The 23,808-nt window shown below is 41.0% G+C and overlaps 1 protein-coding gene across 8 annotated transcripts in view; it reads right to left on the reverse strand.

The window, feature by feature from the left end:
* PHACTR1 (phosphatase and actin regulator 1) overlaps positions 1-23,808 on the reverse strand; it is a 376,244-nt gene that overhangs the window by 108,151 nt on the left and 244,285 nt on the right. For all 8 annotated transcript variants that reach the window (XM_075826626.1, XM_075826623.1, XM_075826629.1 and 5 more), the window contains one exon: positions 20,148-20,312. In XM_075826626.1, coding sequence (XP_075682741.1) covers positions 20,148-20,312 — 165 coding nt within the window. The remainder of the gene's footprint in view (positions 1-20,147; positions 20,313-23,808) is intronic.

Consider the following 23,808-nt stretch of genomic DNA (forward strand, 5'->3'; position numbering starts at 1 on the left):
AATTTCGTTTTCGATTATTTTTCGATTAATTGCCCAGCCCTATACATGGCTACTAGTTTTGACTGACTATGTTATAATGTCTCATGCACAAGGCAGTATTACGATCTGGGTTGCACAAATCCATAATACTGAATAGACTGCTATAGCCTCAAAATTGACATTTCTGATTTTTGTATGTGTGTACAGATTTTTGTATACAGAGTTTTTTGTTTTTTTCATGGATTCTGTGGGAATCTAATAGAAAAACTGTGGAATGCCAAATTCCATCTCCTATTTGCATTGTTTCTGGGTGAGAATTAAGTGCCACATGGAGGAAACATACGGCTGCATATGGAGCGCAATATTGGTCCGTAATAGGGACCCATAGAATGCCGTGTGCACGGGTCAAAAAAGACATATGGTGGTAGGGGTTTACTCAACACTTGAAAAGACTACTAAGACATAATAAAGGGGAAGTTCTTCTCTGCCATGTGTCTATATACGACAACATTTATATAATAAAAAAAAAATGTAATGGCGAATTGCCATGCCAATAATTATGGGCTTAATAATGTGTATTCAATACAAATTATGTATTAAAAACAATTGTGTTCAATACAGAACAATGAGTGGCCAAGGAACCACAGTGAACATCAGAATAATGATCATATGTTTCCTGAACCTTATGGTGGTGGAGGGCCCTGGGCTTGCTGTGGGACCCATTGTTGTTTCACTTCTGCTAAACTCTACACAGAGGATCATTGGTGTCATATGAATGTATTTTACTGTTTGACAGATCTATAGTGGTGTACTGTACCAAATTCATTTATTCACACTGCACATTAATACAACACCATCATTTCTTCTTGTACAACGTCTTCTTTCTTTAAATTTCTTAAATGCATGATATAGTTCATAAAATCCAATATTCTGATACTATTACGTTTAGGAGTGTGACTGATTATTGGACATTTAATGAATGTCCCCTAGATTTACTGACGAGATAACCAAATTTTAGGCAGCCAACAAAGATAGCAGAAATTGCATTCATAAATCTAGTAACAATGGTTATAATATTCCTGCGACCAGTGTAGCCTTGAGTAATAAATAGGAATGGGACCTGTAGAAATGTCAGCCAGTTGAACACAAATGGGAAATATATTCATCAGTTTCATTCCATAAAAGATTCATGCAAACACATGGAAAACATGCATGGGGTCATATGATACGTTTTCAGCTGTAATCTGTCTGAAAAATGGTGCCCCGCTTTTTGGAACATGCAATATAATAATCTAAATTTATATAGCGCCAACATATTCCACAGTGCTTTACAATATACTTATAATGGATGAAACTAAGGCTACATTCACACGGCGACGGACGTTTTTGTAATGGCCGTCACACGGCCGTTTTCAGAACATTAGAGTTCTATGGGTGTATTCACACGGCTGTTTTTTTCACAGGCCGGGGAAACTGGCCATCAAAAAATAGGACATGTCCGTTTCGGCTCCCACAGAAGTCAATGGATCAGTTTTTACCGTCCGTTTTTTAGGAATCAATCCTTGTAATGGCCGGTAAAAACTGAATCTGGCCGAGGATTCCCTGCACACAGTGCTACTTTGAGCGCTTAGCTCGGGGAAGCCCTTGACATTACTGTCCCCCCCTGTAGATAGCACCCCCCTGTAGATAGAGCCCCCCTCTCCCCCGTAGATGGCACCCCCCCCCAGAAGGCGCAGCTGTAGCTCCTTGTTGGAGCAGAATCCCCAGCCGATGCGCTCTGCAGAAGCCCCTGGCGTTACTGTCCATATATGGACAGTGACGTCAGTGGCTATCTCTGGAATCCCCTGCTAGACGCTCTAGCCAGGGGATTCCGCTACTGGAGAAGCCCCTGGCATCACTGTCCATATATGGACAGAGACATCAGGGGCTCCCTCTAAGAGTGAGATCCCCGGCCAGAGGGATTCCGCTCCTACGGGGAGCTACAGTGGCGCTATCTATAGGGGGAGGTGCCATTTATGGAGGGGGTTCTATCCACGGGGGCGCTGCTATCTACAGGGGTGCTATCTACATGTGGGGGTGCTATCTACCAGGGGGGTGCTATCTAGATGGGGAGGCGTAATTTACACGGAGGGGGGGGGGTGATTTCTACAATGGGGGTGCTATCTACAGTGGGGGGTGCTAGCTGCAGTAGGGGGTGGTGCTATCTAAAGTGAGGGTGGTGATATCTACAGGGGAGGTTGGTGCTATCTACAGGGGTGTGGCGCTATCTACATGGGCACTGTGGCACTATGTGGGGGTGTGACACTACAGGGGAAACTGTTGTGCTATCTACGTGGGCACTGTGGCACTATGAGAGCACTGGCACTTTATATGTGGGCACTAGGTTGTTACGATACCAGAATTTGGATTTCGATACCAATACTTCGTGTAGTATTGCGATACTCGATACCAAAATGATTCTTTGCCAACAATAATAATTTAAAAAAAGTTCTTCCATTTTCTGATGTGAGGCGCATGGTGTGATGAATTTTGAACTTCCGTGTGCCTCACATTAATAGTAATTAACCCCATCATGTTCCTCAGTCATAATGGACAACATTGGGTTAATGCGTGAGGTACCGTACATGATAGGGTTATTTAGTATTAATGTGAGGTTCAAAATTCATCACACCATTACGGTCGCGACAATACCGAATGTGTACATTTTATGTATTGAGACTTTTATTTTAATGTTTATTGTAAAAATGTGTATTTTTTTTTTCAATTTAACATTACATTATTTTTTTTTTACTTTTTTTATTTTTAAACGTTAACCCCTTCGCGCTCAGGTCAGTAATAGTACGTCCTGCTAAGTAGAACGTTCGCGCTCAGGTCAGTACTATTACTGACCTGAGTAAACACGGCGCCATTTAATCCCGGCGCGTGCTTGAGCTGTGATAGCTGCTGTTTCCGACAGCAGGCTATCACAGCTTAGTGTGCAGGGACCGATCGCGGTGGTCCCCGCCGATTAACCCCTTAGAAGCCGCGTTCAATAGCGATCGCGGCTTCTTAGGGGTTACGCTGCCATCGCCGGCCTGCTACACGATAGCGGGCCGTGATGGCTACTATGGCAACCAGAATCCTAACAATGGACTCTGGCTACGCCATCGACGGAAGCCTAGTGGGTCCCGACAAAGTCAGGACCCACTATGCTTGCTGTCAGCGAACAGCTGACAGCTCTAATACACTGCACTACGTATGTAGTGCAGTGTATTAGAATAGCGATCAGAGCCTCCTGCCCTCATGTCCCCTAGTGGGACAAAGTAAAAAAAGTGTAAAAAAGTAAAAAAAAGTTGTGTAAAAATAAGAAAATAAAAGATTTAAAAGTAATAAAAGTAAAAGTCCCCCTTTTTCCCTTATCAGTTCTTTATTATTAATAAAAATATATAAATAAACAAATAAACTATACATAATTGGTATCGCCGCGTCCGTAACGTCCTGAACTACAAAACGATGTCGTTATTTATCCCGCGCGGTGAAGGCCGTAAGAGAAAATAATAATAAACCGTACCACAATCACAATTGTTTGGTCACTTCACCTCCCAAAAAATGGAATAAAAAGAGATCAAAAAGTCGCATGTACCGAAAAATGGTACTGATGGAAACTACAGTTCGTTACGCAAAAAATAAGTCCTCGCACGACTTTCCTGATGGAAAAATAAAAACGTTCTGGCTCTTAGAATAAGGTAACACAAAAAATAAATTATATTTTACAAAATGTATTTTATTGTGCAAACGCCATAAGACATAAAAAAAAACTATAAACATCTGGTATCGCCGTAATCGTATCGCCCCGCAGAATAAAGTGAATATGTCATTTATAGCGCACGGTGAACGCTGTAAAAAAAATTGAATAAAAAACAATAGTAAAATTGCTGTTTTTTTAGTCCCCACGCCACCTAAAATTAGAATAAAAACTGATCAAAAAGTCGCATGCACCCCAAGAAAACTACAATGGATTCCTCAAGGTCTCTAGTTTCCAAAAAGGGGTCACTTTCGGGGGGTTTCCACTGTTTTAGCACCACAAGACCTCTTCAAACCGGACATGGTGCCTAATAAATTAAATTAAATTAATTAAATGTCACCTCTACTTTGCTCTAAATTCCTGTGAAACACCTAAAGGGTTAATAAACTTTTTAAATGCTGTTGTGAATACTTTGAGGGGTCTAGTTTCTGAAATGGGGTGTTTGATAAGGGTGTCTAATATATGGGCCCCTCAAAGCAACTTCAGAACTGAGCTGGAAACTAAAAAATAAAATAAAAATGAGGCAATACTTCGCTTCTTACATTATACTGACAATGAGCCGTGCCCACACCGAGATTACCCCAGTTTTGACCGTTTGTATAAACGGAGACCCCTATTAGACCATTTCAGTGCCCGGTTTTCCCAGCATTCACCCCCGAGAAGTGTATTTCTATAGATGAATCCCTGGTACATTTGAAAGGGAGGCTTCAATTCCGCGAGTACCTGCCGGGTAAGAGGGCAAGGTATGGCGTGAAGATGTATGAGCTGTGCGAGAGTGCATCAGGGTATACCTACAGGTTTAGGATATATAAAGGGAAGGACACCAGTACTCAGCCCCCAGAATGCCCCCCCTTACTGGGAGTTAATACAAAAATTGTGTGGGATTTGGTGCACCCACTGCTGGACCAGGGTTACCACCTCTACCTGGATAATTTTTATACCAGCGTCCCACTCTTCAACTGCCTCGCTTCCAGAAGTCCTGCGGCATGCGGCACTGCTAGAAGAAACCCGAGAGGCCTCCCTAAGACTCTGCTTGGGCAAACACTCAGAAGGGGTGAGAGCAGGGCACAATCTAGCAGCAACATATTGTGTGTCAAGTACAAGACCAGGGAGATGCCACACCAGTACCCATGTACCTGTACGAGGTACCAGTACAGAGACCCCCAAACCAGACTGCATCCTGGACTACTATAGGTACATGGGAGGGGTGGACTTGTCAGATCAAGTCCTGAAGCCTTACAGTACTTCTGGAAGCGAGGCCACAGGCATCGTACCAGGGCAACACTTTTTAGGAGAAGTTCCCCAAACTGGCAAGAAGGGAAAAAGTCAAAAGAGGTGCAGAGTCTGCTATAAGAGGGGGATAAGGAAGGACACAATATATCAATGTGACGCGTGTCCCGAAAAACCAGAGCTCTGTATGAAAGAGTGTTTTAAAATTTATCATCCATCCCTTTATTTTTAATTTACCCCAGTTTTACTCGCTCTGATCCACTTCGCACAGCTTACCCCTCCTCATCTTTCCCCTCTGAGCCCTGCTGTGTGCCCAGGCAGCTGATAACAGCCACATGTAGGGTATTGCCGTACCCGGGAGAGCCAACATTACAGTTTATGAGGTGTATATCTCCGGTGGCGCATGCTGGGCACAATATATCGGACACTGAATTGGCATATATGTATAGAAAATTGCAAATTTCACTCTGCACCAACTGCTGCACATTATCTTTTACACAATACCTGTGGGGTCAAAATGCTCACTACACCTCTAGATGAATGCCTTAAGGGGTGTAGATTTTAAAACAGGGTCACTTCTTGGGGGTTTCAACTGTACTGGTACCTTAGGGGCTTCTGCGTACAAGACTTAGCACCAGAAAAGCTCCAGTAGGCCAAATGGTGGTCCTTTCCTTCTGAGCCCTGCCGTGTGCCCAGGCAGCTAATAACAGCCACATGTAGGGTATTGCCGTACCCGGGAGAGCCCACATTACAGTTTATGGGGTGTATGTCTCCGGTGGCACATGCTGGGCACAATATATCGGACACTGACATGGCATATATATAGAAAATTGCAAATCTCACTCTGCACCATCTGCTGCGCATTATCTTTTACACAATACCTGTGGGGTCAAAATGCTCACTACACCTCTAGATGAATTCCTTAAGGGGTGTCGTTTTTAAAATGGGGTCACTTCTCGGGGGTTTCAACTGTACTGATACCTCAGGGGCTTCTGCACACACGACTTAGCACCAGAAAATTTCCAGTAGGCCACATGGTGGTCCTTTCATTCTGAGCCCTCCCATGGGCCCAAACGGCAGTTTATCACCACAAATAGGGTATTGCCACACTCAGGACAAATTGGGCAACAAAATGCGGTATTTTATTCCTTGTGAAAATAAGACATTTTGAGCCAAAACTACCTCTTATTGGAAAAAATTACATTTTTTTGAATTCACAGCCCAATTCAAATAAATTCTGTGAAAAAACTGTGGAGTCTAAATGGTCACAACACCCATAAATGAATTCCTTGAGGGGTGTAGTTTCCAAAATGGGGTCACTTCTGGTGGGTTTCCATTGCTTTGATACCTTTGGGGCTCTGCAAATGCGACATGGCACCCGAAAACCAATCCAGCAAAATCTGGGCTCCAAAGAACACATAGCGCTCCTTTCCTTCTAATACCTCCCATGGGCCCAAACGGCAGTTTATGGCCACAAATAGGGTATTGCCGCACTCAGGACAAATTTGGCAACAAAATGGGGTATTTTATTCGTTGTGAAAATAAGACATTTTGAGCCAAAACTACATCTTATTGGAAAAAAGTTTTTTTTTTTAAATTCACAGCCCAATTCAAATAAGTTCTGTGAAAAAACTGTGGGGTCTAAATGGTCACAACACCCATAAATAAATTCCTTGAGGGGTTTTGTTTCCAAAATGGGGTCACTTTTGGTGGGTTTCCATTGCTTTGATACCTCTGAGGCTCTGCAAATGCGACATGGCACCCGAAAACCAATCCAGCAAAATCTGGACTCCTAAGAACACATAGCGCTCCTTTCCTTCTGAGGCCTCCCATGGGCCCAAACAGCAGTTTATCACCACAAATGGGGTATTGCCGCACTCAGGATAAATTGGGCAACAAAATGGGGCATTTTGTTCCCTGTGAAAATAAGAAATTCTGATCAAAAATGACATCTTATTGGAAAAATTGTCATTCTTTTAATTTCACAGCCCAATTCAAATACGCGCTGTGAAAAAACTACGGGGTCAAAATTGTAACAATAACCATAAATTAATTCCTTGAGGGGTGCAGTTTCCAAAATGGGGTCAGTTTTGGGGGATTCCTACTGTTTTGGCACCTCAACACCTCTCCAAACCTGGCATGATGCCTAAAATATATGCTAATAAAAAAGCACCACCAAAATGCACTAGGTGCTTCTTTGCTTCTGGGGCTTGTGTTTTAGTCCACGAGCGCACTAGAGCCACATGTGGGACATTTCTAAAAACTGAAGAATCTGGACAATACATATTTAGTTGTGTTTCTCTGGTAAAACCTTCTTTGTTACAGAAAAAAAATAGAATCAAATTGAAATTCAGAAAGAAAAACGAAATTTGCAAATTTCACCTCCACTGTGCTTTAATTCCTGTGAAATGCCTGAAGGGTTAAAAAACTTTCTAAATGCTGTTTTGAATACTTTGAGGGGTCTAGTTTTTAAAATGGGGTGCTTTATGGGGGTTTCTAATACATAGGCCCCTCAAAGCCACTTCAGAACTGAACAGGTACCTTAAAAAAAAGGCTTTTGAAATTTTCTTAAAAATATGAGAAATTGCTGTTTATGTTCTAAGCCTTGTAACGTCCAGGAAAAATAAAATAATGTTCAAAAAACGATGCCAATCTAAAGTAGACATATGGGAAATGTGAACTAGTAACTATTTTGGGTGGTATAACCGTCTGTTTTTCAAGCAGATGCATTTAAATTCTGAAAAATGCTATTTTTTCTAAATTTTCTCTAAATTTTGCAATTTTTCTCAAATAAAGACTGAATATATCGACCAAATTTTACCACGAACATGAAGCCCAAAGTGTCACGAGAAAACAATCTCGGAATCGCTTGGATAGGTTTAAGCATTCCGACGTTATTACCACATAAAGTGAAATATGTCAGATTTGAAAAATGGGCTCTGAGCCTTAAGGCCCAAACTAGGCTGCGTCCTTAAGGGGTTAATGTACTAGTATATATCTATATGTCAGTACATCAGCCTGTGTACTGATAGTACATAGGGAGTTGTTAGGACATACCTCAGTATGCCATAATAGGAAATATGACCAGACAGCCCTGTGGTTTTTCAATGGACCCTGGGCTGTCTGCCCATATATGGTATGTCCCTCGATCACGTCACAGGGATTCCCTGTGATGCTATCCAAAGGGCATCCCCCTTCTCATTTACCCCTTGAATGCGGTCAGCTTTGATTGCAGCATGATGAGAGATTTATCTGATCTCCGCCGTTAAAGTGGGGCTGCGGCTGTGTAATACAATCATTGCCCTGCTCCTGACAATAAGTGCGCGCGCGCGGTCAGCCTGAGGTGCTGCACTAATGAGCGTCGGCGCAGGCACTGAAGACAGAACATGGGGGTGTTTTGCAGTGCGCCCGCCATGTTCTGTCTTCATTGCCGGCACTCATTAGTCGCATCACATCAAGCAGATCGCGCGCGCACTTGTCAGGACTCAGGAGCGAGGCAATGACTGTATTACACAGCTCTCATAAATTCATGTGTTACAAAGCTAAAGTATCGAAATTCATGAACCGTATTGAACCGTATGAGGGTGCACGGTATCGAAACAGTATCGAAGTTTCGATGCATCGTGCAACCCTAGTGGGCACTACGTCACTTTATATGTGGGCACTGTGGCACTATCTGCAGTGGGCACTGTGGAACTATCTACAAGGTCATTGCAGCACTATCTACATGGGAACTGGGGTGTTTTCAGGGGGTTTGGACAATAAAACCAACAAATTAAATCCAGCAGTTTTTTTAATGGCCATGAAAAATGGATGGCAAACGGATGACAAACAGCCATTAAAAACGGACAGACGGACTGGAAATGGATGAAAATTTAGAGACACACTGATGCAAAATGGCCATGAAAAACTGACAGTTCACCAGTTTTTAATGGCCGTTTTTTTTCAGTTGTGTGAAAGTAGCCTAAATATTTTCATTAAAAATAGTGTTGGAAATGTATGGCAGAAAGAATCAGTCAGAGGGGGCCTAATGTGCGACAAATTTCTCATACACCCTGCAACATTTCTATGAGTATTCCACACGGCTGGGTCATTTTTGTAAAATAGAACCCAAGCCACCAGGTACGGCAAAAACAAATCAAAGACACAGTAAAAAACAAAACCCAAAAAACATATTTTATGCATTATAATTTCAGTTCCAAGACATAATGAGAACAACCTAAAGTATGTGAACTATTTAATTATGCATAATAACAGCTTTCATTTGCAGTCCCTGAAATACGCAGTTAAAAATGTACGATTTTAAAATATTTTTTTTGTTAGCAGATGTTGATTTTGTTGCCAGTAGAACTGGGGAAAAGGCAAGAATGTTCTGCTACAAGTATGCAAATCAATTCTACCAAAAAGAAACTTCTAAAAATAACAATGATACAAACTCAAAAGAAGAAACAAGTCAATGCAGTCAATACTGACTCAAAATAGACAAAAGTGCAAAGTATTCAACAATAACACATAACAAGCGAAAATATAATGAAGCCAACAATAGCGGAAAATAAGTAACAGTATAATGAAGCCAATAATAACAACACATAATTATCAATATTATAATAAGTCAATAACACAAAAATAGCAATAGTATAATAAAGTTAATAATAACACAAAATAAACTACTCCAACACTCAATTTTAACATCGTCGAAATCAAATATAAACCTAATAAATAAATACAACCAACTATCAATAAGAAGTGGAAATATCAGGACTCAACTGGCAGAAATTATTTTTTTCTCTTAAATTTTATTGAACATAAGCAGAGAACGAACAGAAAAAGAAGAAAAAAAAGGTACTTAGGGCACAATGAGGAGTAGAGTACATCATATGTATAACACATTGCAGCCTGTTAGTCACATGAATGGTCATAGAACTTGGTAAAATTCTATGACCAGAGTACCGAAAAAGTGCTGATTTATGCAGCTAGGGTTTTTAAAACTTGGAGTTGCAGACAAGAGTATTGATGAACATCACATAATACAATTAAAAAGCATATACAGAAGCAAGAAATGAAGAGAGACAGGACCGGCGAGACACCACTGCCAGCAAATTTAAAGTATACATCCCATCAGGTACCCCTGGGTGTTCAATAGGTGCCATAAAGTGACATGCTTTCAAATTAATGTGGAGAATTATGAAAAAAGAGGATGGGGGGAGGAACATTTAAAATCACCCTGCACCTGGGTTTCCTTATATAAGAATCTGAGCATTGAAGTTTATAGTTTTTGTGAGATCATCGCACTACAGACCTAGTGGTCAATGATCATTCTCTTTCCCTATCTAACAACACAGTAACTCTGCAAGGATAAAAAAACAAAAAACTCCTCAACTTCTTAAAGGGGTAGTCTCATCAGAGACATCTTCTTTCAGAAAGGGGCTGATCAGCTGATTTTGCTGGGGAAAGCCACAGCCAGCCAGGCATTTCTCCTGAAATCAACGTCTGCAAGCAGTAGCGCTATTAGCTAAACTTCCCATGATGCCTTGCCCAGGCATTACATAGGGAGGTACAGCCAGATCACATCTATCAGAGGTTATAGTTATGCAGATCATTTTAAATTGTGAGCAAGATGATGGAGAGACACCGATACAACTTTCAGCTGGAAAAATACACAGGGGAGGCTGCAGACTGTGCCCTGCGCAGGAGCCTTCTTGTCACAAGTACAAAATCCAACCAACTACATGAAGGGGCAGATATGACCGGTTGGTAACAGTCTAACATCATCTGCAGAAAACAGGAAGAAACCTGGAGGAGCTTCAGCGACAAAAGCATAATGCAAAAGGCTAAGCAGATCTGTAAGAGCAGCTCTAACTGTATTTTAGATGAATTCATTCATTTGAATGCTACTACATTTGCCGTGCAGTGGCCGCTCTCAGGGCATCGCCTGGCTGGCCACAGTTCCCCCTGGCAAAGTCAGCTGTTTGCACGGATGCTGGGAGCCCAACTGATAGAAGGCTCCAGTCCAAAAGGGCATGTCTTTCAATCCATTTGAACAGAACCCGTCACTAGGTCATATAAGTTGAACTGGTTAACTGACCTGAATAGCTCTGCCTGCCTGATTCCAGCGCTGCTTTTCTTTTTTTTCTGGATCCGCCTGTTAAAGAGATATGGCCCACTGTTGTGTTGGCTCCCCATATGCTAATTTGCTGGTGTTAGCCAACGGGGTGGAGCTAGCTTCCCTGCCTCTGATGCTGACCAATCAGTGCGAGGCAGCTTGAGGGTAGTTCCCGCCCTGTTGGTTAACTACAGCAAATTAGCATAGAGGTAGATAACAATCTCTGGAAAGGGTAGTCTAGGATAAAAACAACAGCGCTGGAATCAGGGAGAGAACACTATTCAGGTCAGTAAACCAGTTCAACTTATATGACCTAGTGACAGGTTTCCTTTAACTTAAATGCTAGATATTCTATAAATTGAATGTGTGCTAAACAACTTCTGATCTATTTGTTGTGAAGTTGAATGTAATGTATTTTTCCCTGTAAGCGGCAATTTCAGGCTAGGGAGAGAATGACCGTAATGTTCAGGAAGTCTAGAAAAAAATCTGCCTCCATGATAAATCCCTTATCTCAGAACCTAAGGAAACATTTAGCAACTGTTTTTATAAGCTGCACTTCTAAAAGTCTCATACTTGAGGTTTAGTGTTCCTTTAAGGGGGTTGCCTATTAAGGCTCACAGAGCTAATACAGGTGGGCTTCCCACCCACCATGATCAGCTTTCCTCATGGGGACCCACAGTCTATAATGGAATTCTCCAAAAAGGACAACCATTTTAGTTTTTGCTGCAAGAGAAAAAGCAAAATGAAGAAAACTTTTAGAATCAGATGTGCTAGCCATGTCCTTGAAATTAGAAGTTCATGTTATTTTAAGAAAATATGAGAAAAACGAAAAAAAAAAAAAAAAATAGGCATTAGGCAGTAGCAGCAAAAAAACAAAAAACAAACAAAAACAGAAAAAATTTTGAGCTACCTGGTATATCAGTGATCTGTTCGGTATCAAAGAACATCATGACTAATTCATTATGGATTTTGCTTATTCCCAAAAATATTTTTTAGGATGGTGCTTAGTACTGACTTATCCGGGCAACGCAATGTGCCAGTTGGGTAAGCAAATCGGTTAAACTCGCCAAATTACTAATCACAAACTATTCGTATAAAATATTCTCAGTTTTCTCAGGCTGATCACACACATTGTATTCCACGGAGTTTACTGCTAAAGGTATAACAGTCAGTCTCCTATTGTGCTTCATGGAACCAATGAGTTTGCAAAAGTGACATAATTTGTAACCTTTTTTTTCCTTTGCAGTTTCCTGAGTAGCTGAGTAAGGGGGAGGGCTTAGCTGCTACCAGGTGGTATAAATCAGGCCTCACTACTCTGTAGAGCCTGCTCTGTGGCTTGAATTGCAAGTGGTTTGTATATTAAGTGGAGTTCCAAAAACCGGATTGATTTACTGTGTTGTGTGTGACAAAGTGGGGGGCCATTGTATGTGATATATGTATTGATTGCTTGCTTGCTACAAAGTTTGCAAAAGTGACATAATTTGTAACCTTTTTTTTCCTTTGCAGTTTCCTGAGTAGCTGAGTAAGGGGGAGGGCTTAGCTGCTACCAGGTGGTATAAATCAGGCCTCACTACTCTGTAGAGCCTGCTCTGTGGCTTGAATTGCAAGTGGTTTGTATATTAAGTGGAGTTCCAAAAACCGGAGTTCAAAAGAGGAGTTAAAGCCCAAGTAAGTGCTCTTCTACTTCTTTATCTTTTTGGTTAACACCTGTTCGCTGTTTTTTTGTAACTGGGATAATGGACAGCAAGATTGGAGGTTTTCTTCAGTGCACAGTTTGCCATATGTATGCACGACTGGAGCCGGAGTTCCAGGGTGAATATCTCTGTGGCAGATGTGAGCATATTGTTCACCTGGAAGCTCGTATTAGAGATCTGGAGGAGCAGAATGCAACACTGAGGAGGATAGACAATTTTGAACGGAGCTTGCTGCTCACAGAGCATGCAGTTAGTGGGTTACAACTGGAGGGTGAAGACATGGGTGAGCAGGATCAGGTAAGTAGCTGGGTTAATGTAGTTAGGGGCAGTAGAAAGGGGTCAAAGACAAGGAAGGCCGATCCGGTTTCTGACATTCCAGGCAAAATTGCCAAGTTGGGTGATGATGCGAGGGTGTCAGTCTCAGAAATGGCGGACCTAGTGGATACTGATCTCCCTAACAGCCGGGAGAACAGCCCAGCTAGTAGTCGGCGGGATGGTAATGCAGGTAAGCCAAGACAATTGATAGACGTAGGGGATTCTATAATCAGGAAGACGGATAGAATTATTTGTCGCCAAGACCACCTCAACCGAATGGTTTGCTGTCTCCCTGGTGCCAGGGTTCGGCATGTGGTGGAACGGGTGGACAAATTGCTGGGAGGGGCTGGTGATGATCCAGCTGTCGTGGTCCATGTCGGTACCAACGACAGAATAAATGGTAGGTGGAGGAGCCTTAAGAATAATTTTAAAGAACTAGGCTACAAGCTGAAGGGAAGGACCTCCAAGGTTGTATTCTCAGGAATACTGCCTGTGCCATGCGCATCACAGGAAAGACAGCGGGAGCTTAGGGAGTTAAATGCATGGCTGAAGTCTTGGTGTAGAGGAGAAGGATTTGGGTTCCTAGAGCACTGGGCTGACTTTTCATTGGGGTACAAACTGTATTCTGCAGATGATTTGCACCTAAATGGAAGGGGGTCCGCTGTGCTGGGGGAGAGAATTCTAGCTGGGGTGGCGGAGTATTTAAACTAGGGCTGAGGAGGGAGGTCAATGTAGAAAAAAAAGGGGTAGCCAGGTTAGAGAGGGGTCAGACTATATTGGTGGGGGGAGAAACAGAATGTGGGGAGAGGACTAGACAACAGGATAAGGAGATCCTTTCGTTACAAAACATCAGTGTAAATAAAAAGGACCGATTAATGTCAAATCACATTTCTGATAATAAAAGTGAAAAACTGACAGGCAAGTTAAAGTGTATGTTCACAAATGCCAGAAGTCTAGCAAGTAAAATGGGGGAGCTGGAGGCCTTGATACTGGAAGAAAATATAGATATAGTTGGTGTTGCTGAAACATGGCTGGACTCTTCACATGACTGGGCTGTAAATCTACAGGGTTTTACACTTTTTCGTAAAGACAGGACAAATAGGAAAGGTGGTGGTGTATGTCTGTATGTGAGAAGTGATATGAAGGCGAGTGTGAAAGAGACAATAGTGGGTGAAGACTGTGAGGAGGTTGAAACCTTGTGGGTGGAACTAGAAAGGGAGGTAAACACTGAAAAAATTACTTTTGGTGTAATCTATAGACCCCCCAATATAACTGAGGAGATGGAAGGTCAGATATATAAACAGATGGAGCGGGCTGCACAGGCGGGTACTGTAGTGATAATGGGAGATTTTAATTTCCGGGATATTAATTGGTGTCATGGTTCGGCTTCAACTGCAAAGGGGAGACATTTCCTCAACCTGTTGCAGGAAAATTTTATGGGCCAGTTTGTGGAAGACCCGACTAGAGGTGAAGCTCTGTTGGATCTGGTCATTTCTAATAATGCAGATCTTGTTGGGAATGTCAATGTTCGTGAAAACCTCGGTAACAGTGATCACAATATAGTTACATTTTACCTATACTGTAAAAAACAAACGCAGGCTGGGAGGGCAAAAACATTTAATTTTAAGAAAGCCAATTTCCCCAGGATGAGGGCTGCAATTCAGGATATGGACTGGGAAGAACTAATGTCAAATAATGGAACAAATGATAAATGGGAGATTTTCAAATCTACTTTGAGTTATTATAGTGCAAAATTTATTCCTACAGGTAATAAGTATAAACGACTCAAATTAAACCCCACATGGCTTACACCTTCTGTGAAAGGGGCAATACATGACAAAAAAAGGGCATTTAAAAAATACAAATCTGAGGGTACAGCTGTAGCCTTTGTAAAATATAAAGAGCTTAATAAAATCTGTAAAAATGTAATAAAATTAGCAAAAATACAAAATGAAAGGCAGGTGGCCAAGGATAGTAAAACAAATCCTAAAAAATTCTTCAAGCATATAAATGCAAAAAAGCCAAGGTCTGAACATGTAGGACCCCTAGATAATGGTAATGGGGAGTTGATCACAGGGGATCAAGAGAAGGCAGAGTTACTAAATGGGTTCTTTAGCTCTGTATATACAACTGAAGAAAGAGCAGCTGATGTAGCCGGTGCCAGTGCTGTTAATATATCGGCTGATATACTGAATTGGATGAATGTAGAGATGGTCCAAGCTAAATTAAATAAAATAAATGTGCACAAGGCTCCGGGACCAGATGGGTTACACCCTAGAATTCTTAAAGAGCTTAGTTCAGTTATTTCTGTCCCCCTTTTCATAATATTCAGAGAATCTCTAGTGACTGGTATAGTGCCAAGGGACTGGCGCAGGGCAAATGTGGTGCCTATTTTCAAAAAGGGCTCTAGGTCTTCCCCGGGTAATTATAGACCAGTAAGCTTAACATCCATCGTGGGGAAAATGTTTGAGGGGCTATTGAGGGACTATATACAGGATTATGTGACAATAAATAGCATTATAAGTGACAGCCAGCATGGTTTTACTAAGGACAGAAGTTGTCAAACTAACCTAATCTGTTTTTATGAAGAGGTAAGCAGAAGTCTAGACAGAGGGGCCGCTGTGGATTTAGTGTTTTTGGACTTTGCAAAGGCATTTGACACTGTCCCCCATAGACGCCTAATGGGTAAATTACGGACTATAGGTTTAGAAAATATAGTTTGTAATTGGATTGAGAATTGGCTCAAGGACCGTATCCAGAGAGTTGTGGTCAATGATTCCTTCTCTGAATGGTCACCGGTTATAAGTGGTGTACCCCAGGGTTCAGTGCTGGGACCACTATTATTCAACTTATTTATTAATGATATAGAGGATGGGATTAATAGCACTATTTCTATTTTTGCAGATGACACCAAGCTATGTAATATAGTTCAGACTATGGAAGATGTTTGTGAATTGCAGGCAGATTTAAACAAACTAAGTGTTTGGGCGTCCACTTGGCAAATGAAGTTTAATGTAGATAAATGTAAAGTTATGCATCTGGGTACCAACAACCTGCATGCATCATATGTCCTAGGGGGAGCTACACTGGCGGATTCACTTGTTGAGAAGGATCTGGGTGTTCTTGTAAATCATAAACTCAATAACAGCATGCAGTGTCAATCAGCTGCTTCAAAGGCCAGCAAGATATTGTCGTGTATTAAAAGAGGCATGGACTCGCGGGACAGAGATGTAATATTGCCACTTTACAAAGCATTAGTGAGGCCCCATCTAGAATATGCAGTTCAGTTCTGGGCTCCAGTTCATAGAAAGGATGCCCTGGAGTTGGAAAAAATACAAAGAAGAGCAACGAAGCTAATAAGGGGCATGGAGAATTTAAGTTATGAGGAAAGATTGAAAGAATTAAACCTATTTAGCCTTGAAAAAAGACGACTAAGGGGGGACATGATTAACTTATATAAATATATTAATGGCACATACAAAAAATATGGTGATATCCTGTTCCTTGTAAAACCCCCTCAAAAAACAAGGGGGCACTCCCTCCGTCTGGAGAAAAAAAGGTTCAAGCTGCAGAGGCGACAAGGCTTCTTTACAGTAAGAACTGTGAATCTATGGAATAGCCTACCGCAGGAGCTGGTCACAGCAGGGACAGTAGATGGCTTTAAAAAAGGGTTAGATAATTTCCTAGAACAAAAAAATATTAGCTCCTATGTGTAGAAATTTTTCCTTCCCTTTTCCCTTCCCTTGGTTGGACTTGATGGACATGTGTCTTTTTTCAGCCGTACTAACTATGTAACTATGTAACTATGTAACTATGTAATGATATTTTCTATGTTACTTTGACAGAGAAATATAATGAATATGATTTCTTTCATTGTAAATAGGTTTTCCTGACACACATAGTGCTATGAATTGTTATCTTGACTGATGCACTCTTTATTTCAATCTCTGCACATTATATTAACAAGAAAGCCTATACAATATAGACCATAATGTTTCGTCTTATCCGTCATTTCTAAGATAGATCACTAGGCAGGAATCCTTAAAACAAGGGAAACTGGCAAATCGGGAGGTGTGACCTGCTGCCATTCTGGCTTTACAACGCTTCCGCTCCCTTTATAGTGCATTTTACACTGCCCTGTGCAACTGACAAATTTAGATACTAAGCGGTCGCTATATATATATGTATATGCACTCAACCGCCATCAGCATGACCATTTCTGGTCATCCTGCAGACAACTCCATTAAAATTTCATAAAATAATATTTGAAAAATAGATCTTTTTACGTCATTAAAAGTCAAATATTTCAAGATTAAATTTTGCTCATGTCTTCAAAACAAATCTGATATCTTTCAATCTCATCAGACAACTTTACATTCTAACCATATATGTTAGGCCCTGTCTACATCTGCGTCAGAAACTCAGTTAGGGGCCTCCGTCACAGATTCCATCGTTCCAGCATAGCATGCGGCGATATTATGAGATGGCAAAACAACGGAAACCCGATGGAATTCATTACAAGTCCATGGGTATAGTTATACTAACAACATGGGCTGGTTGAGTATATTTAGTTGGCCATATGTTAAATGGAATGTATTACCTATATTTTTTTTGCTAATTAAAACCAGATAGTGAAACATTTTCTTTAGTTCTATTCTGTTTCTATTTTCTGATTGTAGATTTTTTTTTTATTCTATGTTCTGTACATGCTTATGGGGGCAGACGTTTGCCTAAGCTGCTACTCTGTCCTTTTAACAACATTTAGAGATATGCTTTACAGCAGCCACATGGCACATAGGAACCAGTAGTCTGGAGATGACCCATTGAATTGATGACCCATTGAAGGGAGAGTGCTCTGGGCATGCTCTGTGACCTGTGCAGAGGACATTGTGCAAGAAGTAGATGTGTCCATCACCTATTGTCAATGGTGGATCCTGTGTTACCCTGCATTTTTATGGAATTTTGACATGCATTTATGGTGATGTGTTTTATTTAGTGTCATTTAAGAAAATGTTATGGTGTTTTTCAATTCATATAGAGAAGCTCATGGGAAAAACACCAGAAATAGAGCAGTCTGCGTTTTGAAAAAAATGGCACTGAATCCAAAGACTTTCCAATATTTCACTATAGACTTTAAAATAACGTCTGGCCGCAGCAGTTTTGACCTAAAAAAAATACGCTGTGAAAAAACGCAGCAAAACTCTGTGTGTGAATCCACCCTAGAAGTGATCTCTACAGAACAGGAAGTGTCAGCCTATTGTGAGGCTCAGTGGCCAGAGTGAAAACTGCAAGATTTCAGGATTTGTTTTTAATATAGATAATGACATAGAAAATAAAAATGAACAATCACAGAAAATTCTTAGAAAATATGTTTAACATAAAAACTGGATTCAAACAATGTATCATTTTTTGATGGCAAATTCACTTTAAGACTATTAAAGTTGGGTGTCAAATTGCAGCATCTTAAGAGTTGGGCAGTGAGCGGAACTTCAGGGGCTGGTTCCGTCCGCCATATTTTGTCCTATTTTCTGATAAGTACTAAGCTCTTGGAGTCTTTGGAGAGACATGCCTTCTGTGCTAGGCTATGTTCACATCTGCGACAGGGCTCAGTTCCGACGTTCCTCTGAGCTTTCCGTCAGAGTAGAGCCCTGACTGACACAAATGGAAACCATAGATTTCCGTTTCCATCACCATTGATTTCAATGGTGACGGATCCGGTGCCAATGGTTTCCGTTGTCTCTGTTGTACAAGGGTTCAGTCGTTTTGACGGAATCAATAGCGTAGAATCGTGATGGAAACTGAAACCTATGGTTTCCATTTGTGTCAGTCAGGGCTCCATTCTGACGGAAAGCTCCGCCAGAACGGAGCTCCGATGCAGATGTGAACGTAGCCTTACTTCCAATCATTTTCCTATGGTTTATCTCATGCATAAATTATGGCGGAGAGTGAGAAAGCTGCAGGATATTAAGGGATTTACACCCTTTACGACACTTTAGAACAATCCCTGGTTGCCAGAATTTTAGAGTTTGGAGACCTTTCATCAATAGGAACAAGCAGGTTTAAACTTTGTCTACTAACTGTACGCCTCTCTGATCTTTATTTAATACTAATATTGAACATTGGGTCTACCGTACCCCTCTTATGCAGAATTAGCCTTATGGGTGATTCTATTTGTCCTATATGTGAAAATGAGCAGGCAGACTTACTCCACATGGTATGCTCGGGACGTTTTAGACTTAATAGGGTCTATATGGCTTTTTACCTATTACTCCACTTTTGAGTGTATAAGGCTATGTTGAAGATTGAAGATCTGCCTGTAAGCAATTACCTTAAACTTATGATACTTAACCTTCTATATCTTGCACGAAAAGTTATTGCTATTGTGGAGAGTTGCACAGTTTATAAACAAAGTAAATTGAATGATAGACTTTGGAAAAGTGGAGCATATTAGAAGGGGAACGACCCATTGATTTGAGGCACTCTGGGCCAAATGACTATATGATTCGGGATTGGCACCTGCTCATGATATAAGAGATCTGATCTTTACGCGATTGGTTTCAGGATAAACGACATAAAGATATTGATGATTGTAATGCTCTTATATACTTTTAAAGTGATAATTCTAAGCTGTATACTGTTTATATAATCATTACTGTGGGTTGCTTGTGGAGCTATGTCCTTACACATCAAATTGTATTTTCTTTTTGTTTTCTTTTGCCCACATTTTTTTTAAAAAAAATTGTAATAAAAACTAAAAATATATCTGATATAGAAAAACCCCTTTAGAGTTCTTTTCGGAGAACTCTGCATTGTGCTGTTCCTCTGTTATTACTCCTTGAAATAATTTCCTCCTTGAAACAAATTTACAACCATTTCCATTGTCAATAGGGTATGTTTCTACACAATCTGACATTGTCGTCACTAATTGGACAGTGTCAGAGTGTGCAGGGACACAAATGATCGACAATAGGAATGGTAACACCCAGTTGTCAATTTAATCATACATTTCCAGGAGGAATAAGAACTGTGAAAAAGCACTTACCTGCAGATGTTTGCTTGAACTTCTCACTTTTTTTCTTTCTCCATTTCCAAGGCTTGAAAAGTCTTCCTAAAGTGGCAAATTTACTTCTTCGTCTGATGGGTGGAGTGTGGGTGCCAGGCACTAGGGACTCAGAGCGCATTGCAGCCAGTCTTTCTACTTCTTCAGCTGAAAAAAAATCAAGATATGCAAGCAAGTAAATTCTCATGTAACATCTCCTTCTAATCAGTAATAAATAATAATGAAATTTTATTTTTTATAATAACAGAAAGAAAATGTGATTTTTCTCTGGAACAATAAACATGAAAATTAAGGCAAATCTGTGCCAATGGGACTCAAATTGGAAGACCAAAAACGAAATTCCTCAAGAGATCTGCACCTCCCATGTGTCATCATTCATAACCCAACAAAGAAGGAGGATGAAGTGTTGACAGATGAAGGGAGTACACGAGACTAGGACACAATGATGGAAATGTATTTATGCAACTTAAATATTCGATGTCTTAGCAAAAAGATAAGACTGTGAACAAGCAGCCAAAACCTTCTCCTTCATCTACCATGTGTTCAGTCCGAAGAAAAATGTACGATTTTCTGGGCAGCAACTGCTCATCCTCCCAGAAGTTTCCTATTAATGCGTTGTGTCCCACTGATAGTATTAGAGGATGAGAATGTGAGAAAAAACACGCAGGGGGAGATTTATCAATAGTGGAGTAGGGAGTATAATATAATACTATTACTTGCACCAAACTTAACAAGAGGGTGAAGGAGGTAATATATCTGGTATGTTAGACACATTTCTCTTCTTTATGCCTCCTGATGGCTGGCGTACATGTACACCAATAACTCTCATCAATAAACGGTGCACGTCCTTCTTTTATTTGGCTTAGATGTGCCCCTTTTCTGGACAGTTTTCATACCTGGCGAAGTAGGCGTGAAAAGTGGCGCACACCATGAGATCCATTTTTTACACTATTTGTGACAGAATTCTGACAGATAAAGTTTTCCAGCATTAATATACGCCATGTGAAAAGTAACAGCCCCTTCAAGGGATTATCTAGCATGGACAACCTCATTTTGCAATGGTGAACAGATGACTGTAGGTGGTCCAGTCGACTCCGCTATTGATCCCGTCGGAAAACCGGAAACCTGCCGGAATGTTGACGAACGGAAACCATTAGCGATGTTTCCGTCACCATTGAGATCAATGGTGACTGAAACGGAAGCTGTGCTTTCACTTTCCGTTGCGGGGTTCACCAGACGGAAAACTCAGACGGAACCCCGGAACGGAAAGTGAACGGTGATGTGAACAGGCCCTTACATAGCACCCATTCATAAACTTTGAAGCAATGTGCACTACTGCAACCATTTTTTCCACTGCTCCAATGCACCTAAAATTTACGCAACGTCTACATAAATATATACAAATACGAGCAGACTGGTTTATGTCTTAAGACTTATACCTACCACCATTGTCATGATACACTTAAAGAGGCTCTGTCACCAGATTTTGCAACCCCTATCTGCTATTGCAGCAGATAGGCGCTGCAATGTAGATTACAGTAACGTTTTTATTTTGAAAAAAACGAGCATTTTTGGCCAAATTATGACCATTTTTGTATTTATGCAAATGAGGCTTGCAAAAGTACAACTGGGCGTGTTTACAGTAAAAGTACAACTGGGCGTGTATTATGTGCGTACATCGGGGCGTTTTTACTACTTTTACTAGCTGGGCGTTAGGAATGGGAGTGTATGATGCTGACGAATCAGTATCATCCACTTCTGTTCGTTATCACCCAGCTTCTGGCAGTGCAGACACACAGCGTGTTCTCGAGAGATCACGCTGTGACGTCACTCACTTCCTGCCCCAGGTCCTGCATCGTGTCGGACGAGCGAGGACACATCGGCACCAGAGGCTACAGTTGATTCTGCAGCAGCATTTGCAGGTAAGTAGCTACATCGACTTACCTGCAAACGCCGATGCTGCTGCAGAATCAACTGTATCCTCTGGTGCCGATGTGTCCTCGCTCGTCCGACACGATGCAGGACCTGGGGCAGGAAGTGAGTGACGTCACAGCGTGATCTCTCGAGAACACGGCTGTGTCTGCACTGCCAGAAGCTGGGCGTTCTGAAGAGAAGTGGATGATACTTCTCATCAGAACGCCCAGCTAGTAAAAGAAGTAAAAACGCCCCGATGTAACACATAATACACGCCCAGTTGGACTTTTACTTTAAACACGCCCAGTTGGACTTTAGAAAGCCTCATTTGCATAAATACAAAAATGGTCATAACTTGGCCAAAAATGCTCGTTTTTTTAAAAATAAAAACGTTACTGTAATCTACATTGCAGCGCCGATCTGCTGCAATAGCAGATAGGGGTTGCAAAATCTGGTGACAGAGCCTCTTTAAAATGGATTAGTATATTGCACTTGAGCAGAAGTTCTCTCTTGAATTTTTTTTAGCGCTTTAAACTTACTGGGCTTTCTCTGTTAAAGAACTCTATGACACATTAATTACATATGCCATAAAAGTATGATCAGCACAGCTCCGACCACTGCAGCTCTCATTAATCCCGATTGAGTTAGTGTGTTCGGCTATTTCCATATGTCCTGTGGACTATAATAAACAGTGACATATGGCCACTACCCTGCTTGGCACGGGCACTCCTGTTCTCAGGATTGGTGGGCTCCCAGCGGTCAGACCCCCACTGATTATAAATTGATGGCATGTCAAATTGACATTAATGTCTTCTATAGGAAAACCATGTTAAAAGGTAATGAGTACTTCATCTGACTGAAGGAGTATGGTCCCCTCTGGCAATATGCCCTCAGATATAGCCCAAATGGTCAGACCATCCCTGTATACAAATGGTAAAACCTGGATATAATACAAAGTAACCAAAGTAACTTGAACTTTAGAGAAACATGACAAGGTGATGACTAAATAGTCCTTCAAGGACACACAATATTTTAGGTGCTTGTGTCATGACTCATCTATTGCAGATCACTGGCACGACGCTAATCAGAACCTCTCATCCAGAAGAGTCCTCCAATTTCCCATCATCGCGCTCATTTCTACTACACAATCAGCAGACATTTTTAGTCAAGGATTTAAGTACAGTAGTTAATGCTGAGCCCTTCTGCTGTTCACAAGGGCGTCATTTACCTGTCAGAAATTAATTATTATCATGTTGAAAATAAATCAGAAAACAAACAAAACCAAATATTAGGTTTACAAAAAAGTGTCAAAAATAAAACAAGGAAGACGGTGTGCAGTTGTGATCGTATCCATTATTTCGTCACTACCCTAATACCTGTTATTTATTTTCCTCATCCACCCCTTTATATGCGGGTTTATAGCTTTGTACTGGTAAAGTGTCTATAGTACTTTACGTTCACATGCTGAAGATTTGTTGAAGAAATGTCTGAAACTGAAATTCTGTTCCATATATTTCAATGGGGTTAATTCTGCAACGTGTGCATGGATTTCAGCAGTCCTGATTCAGATTAATAGTACAGTCGCATACTTTTCTGTAACAAATCTGCGGTGTATGAATGTACCCTACATAGGGTGCTACAGTTAAGTTAATCGGGCAAATACTCGTTCATAGATAATGTCCCTGTGTAAACAGAGAGATGTGCTGCCGACATGATAGAAATGTATGGG

This window comes from Rhinoderma darwinii, chromosome 5 (genome assembly GCF_050947455.1).
Source record: "Rhinoderma darwinii isolate aRhiDar2 chromosome 5, aRhiDar2.hap1, whole genome shotgun sequence".
NCBI lineage: Eukaryota > Metazoa > Chordata > Amphibia > Anura > Rhinodermatidae > Rhinoderma > Rhinoderma darwinii.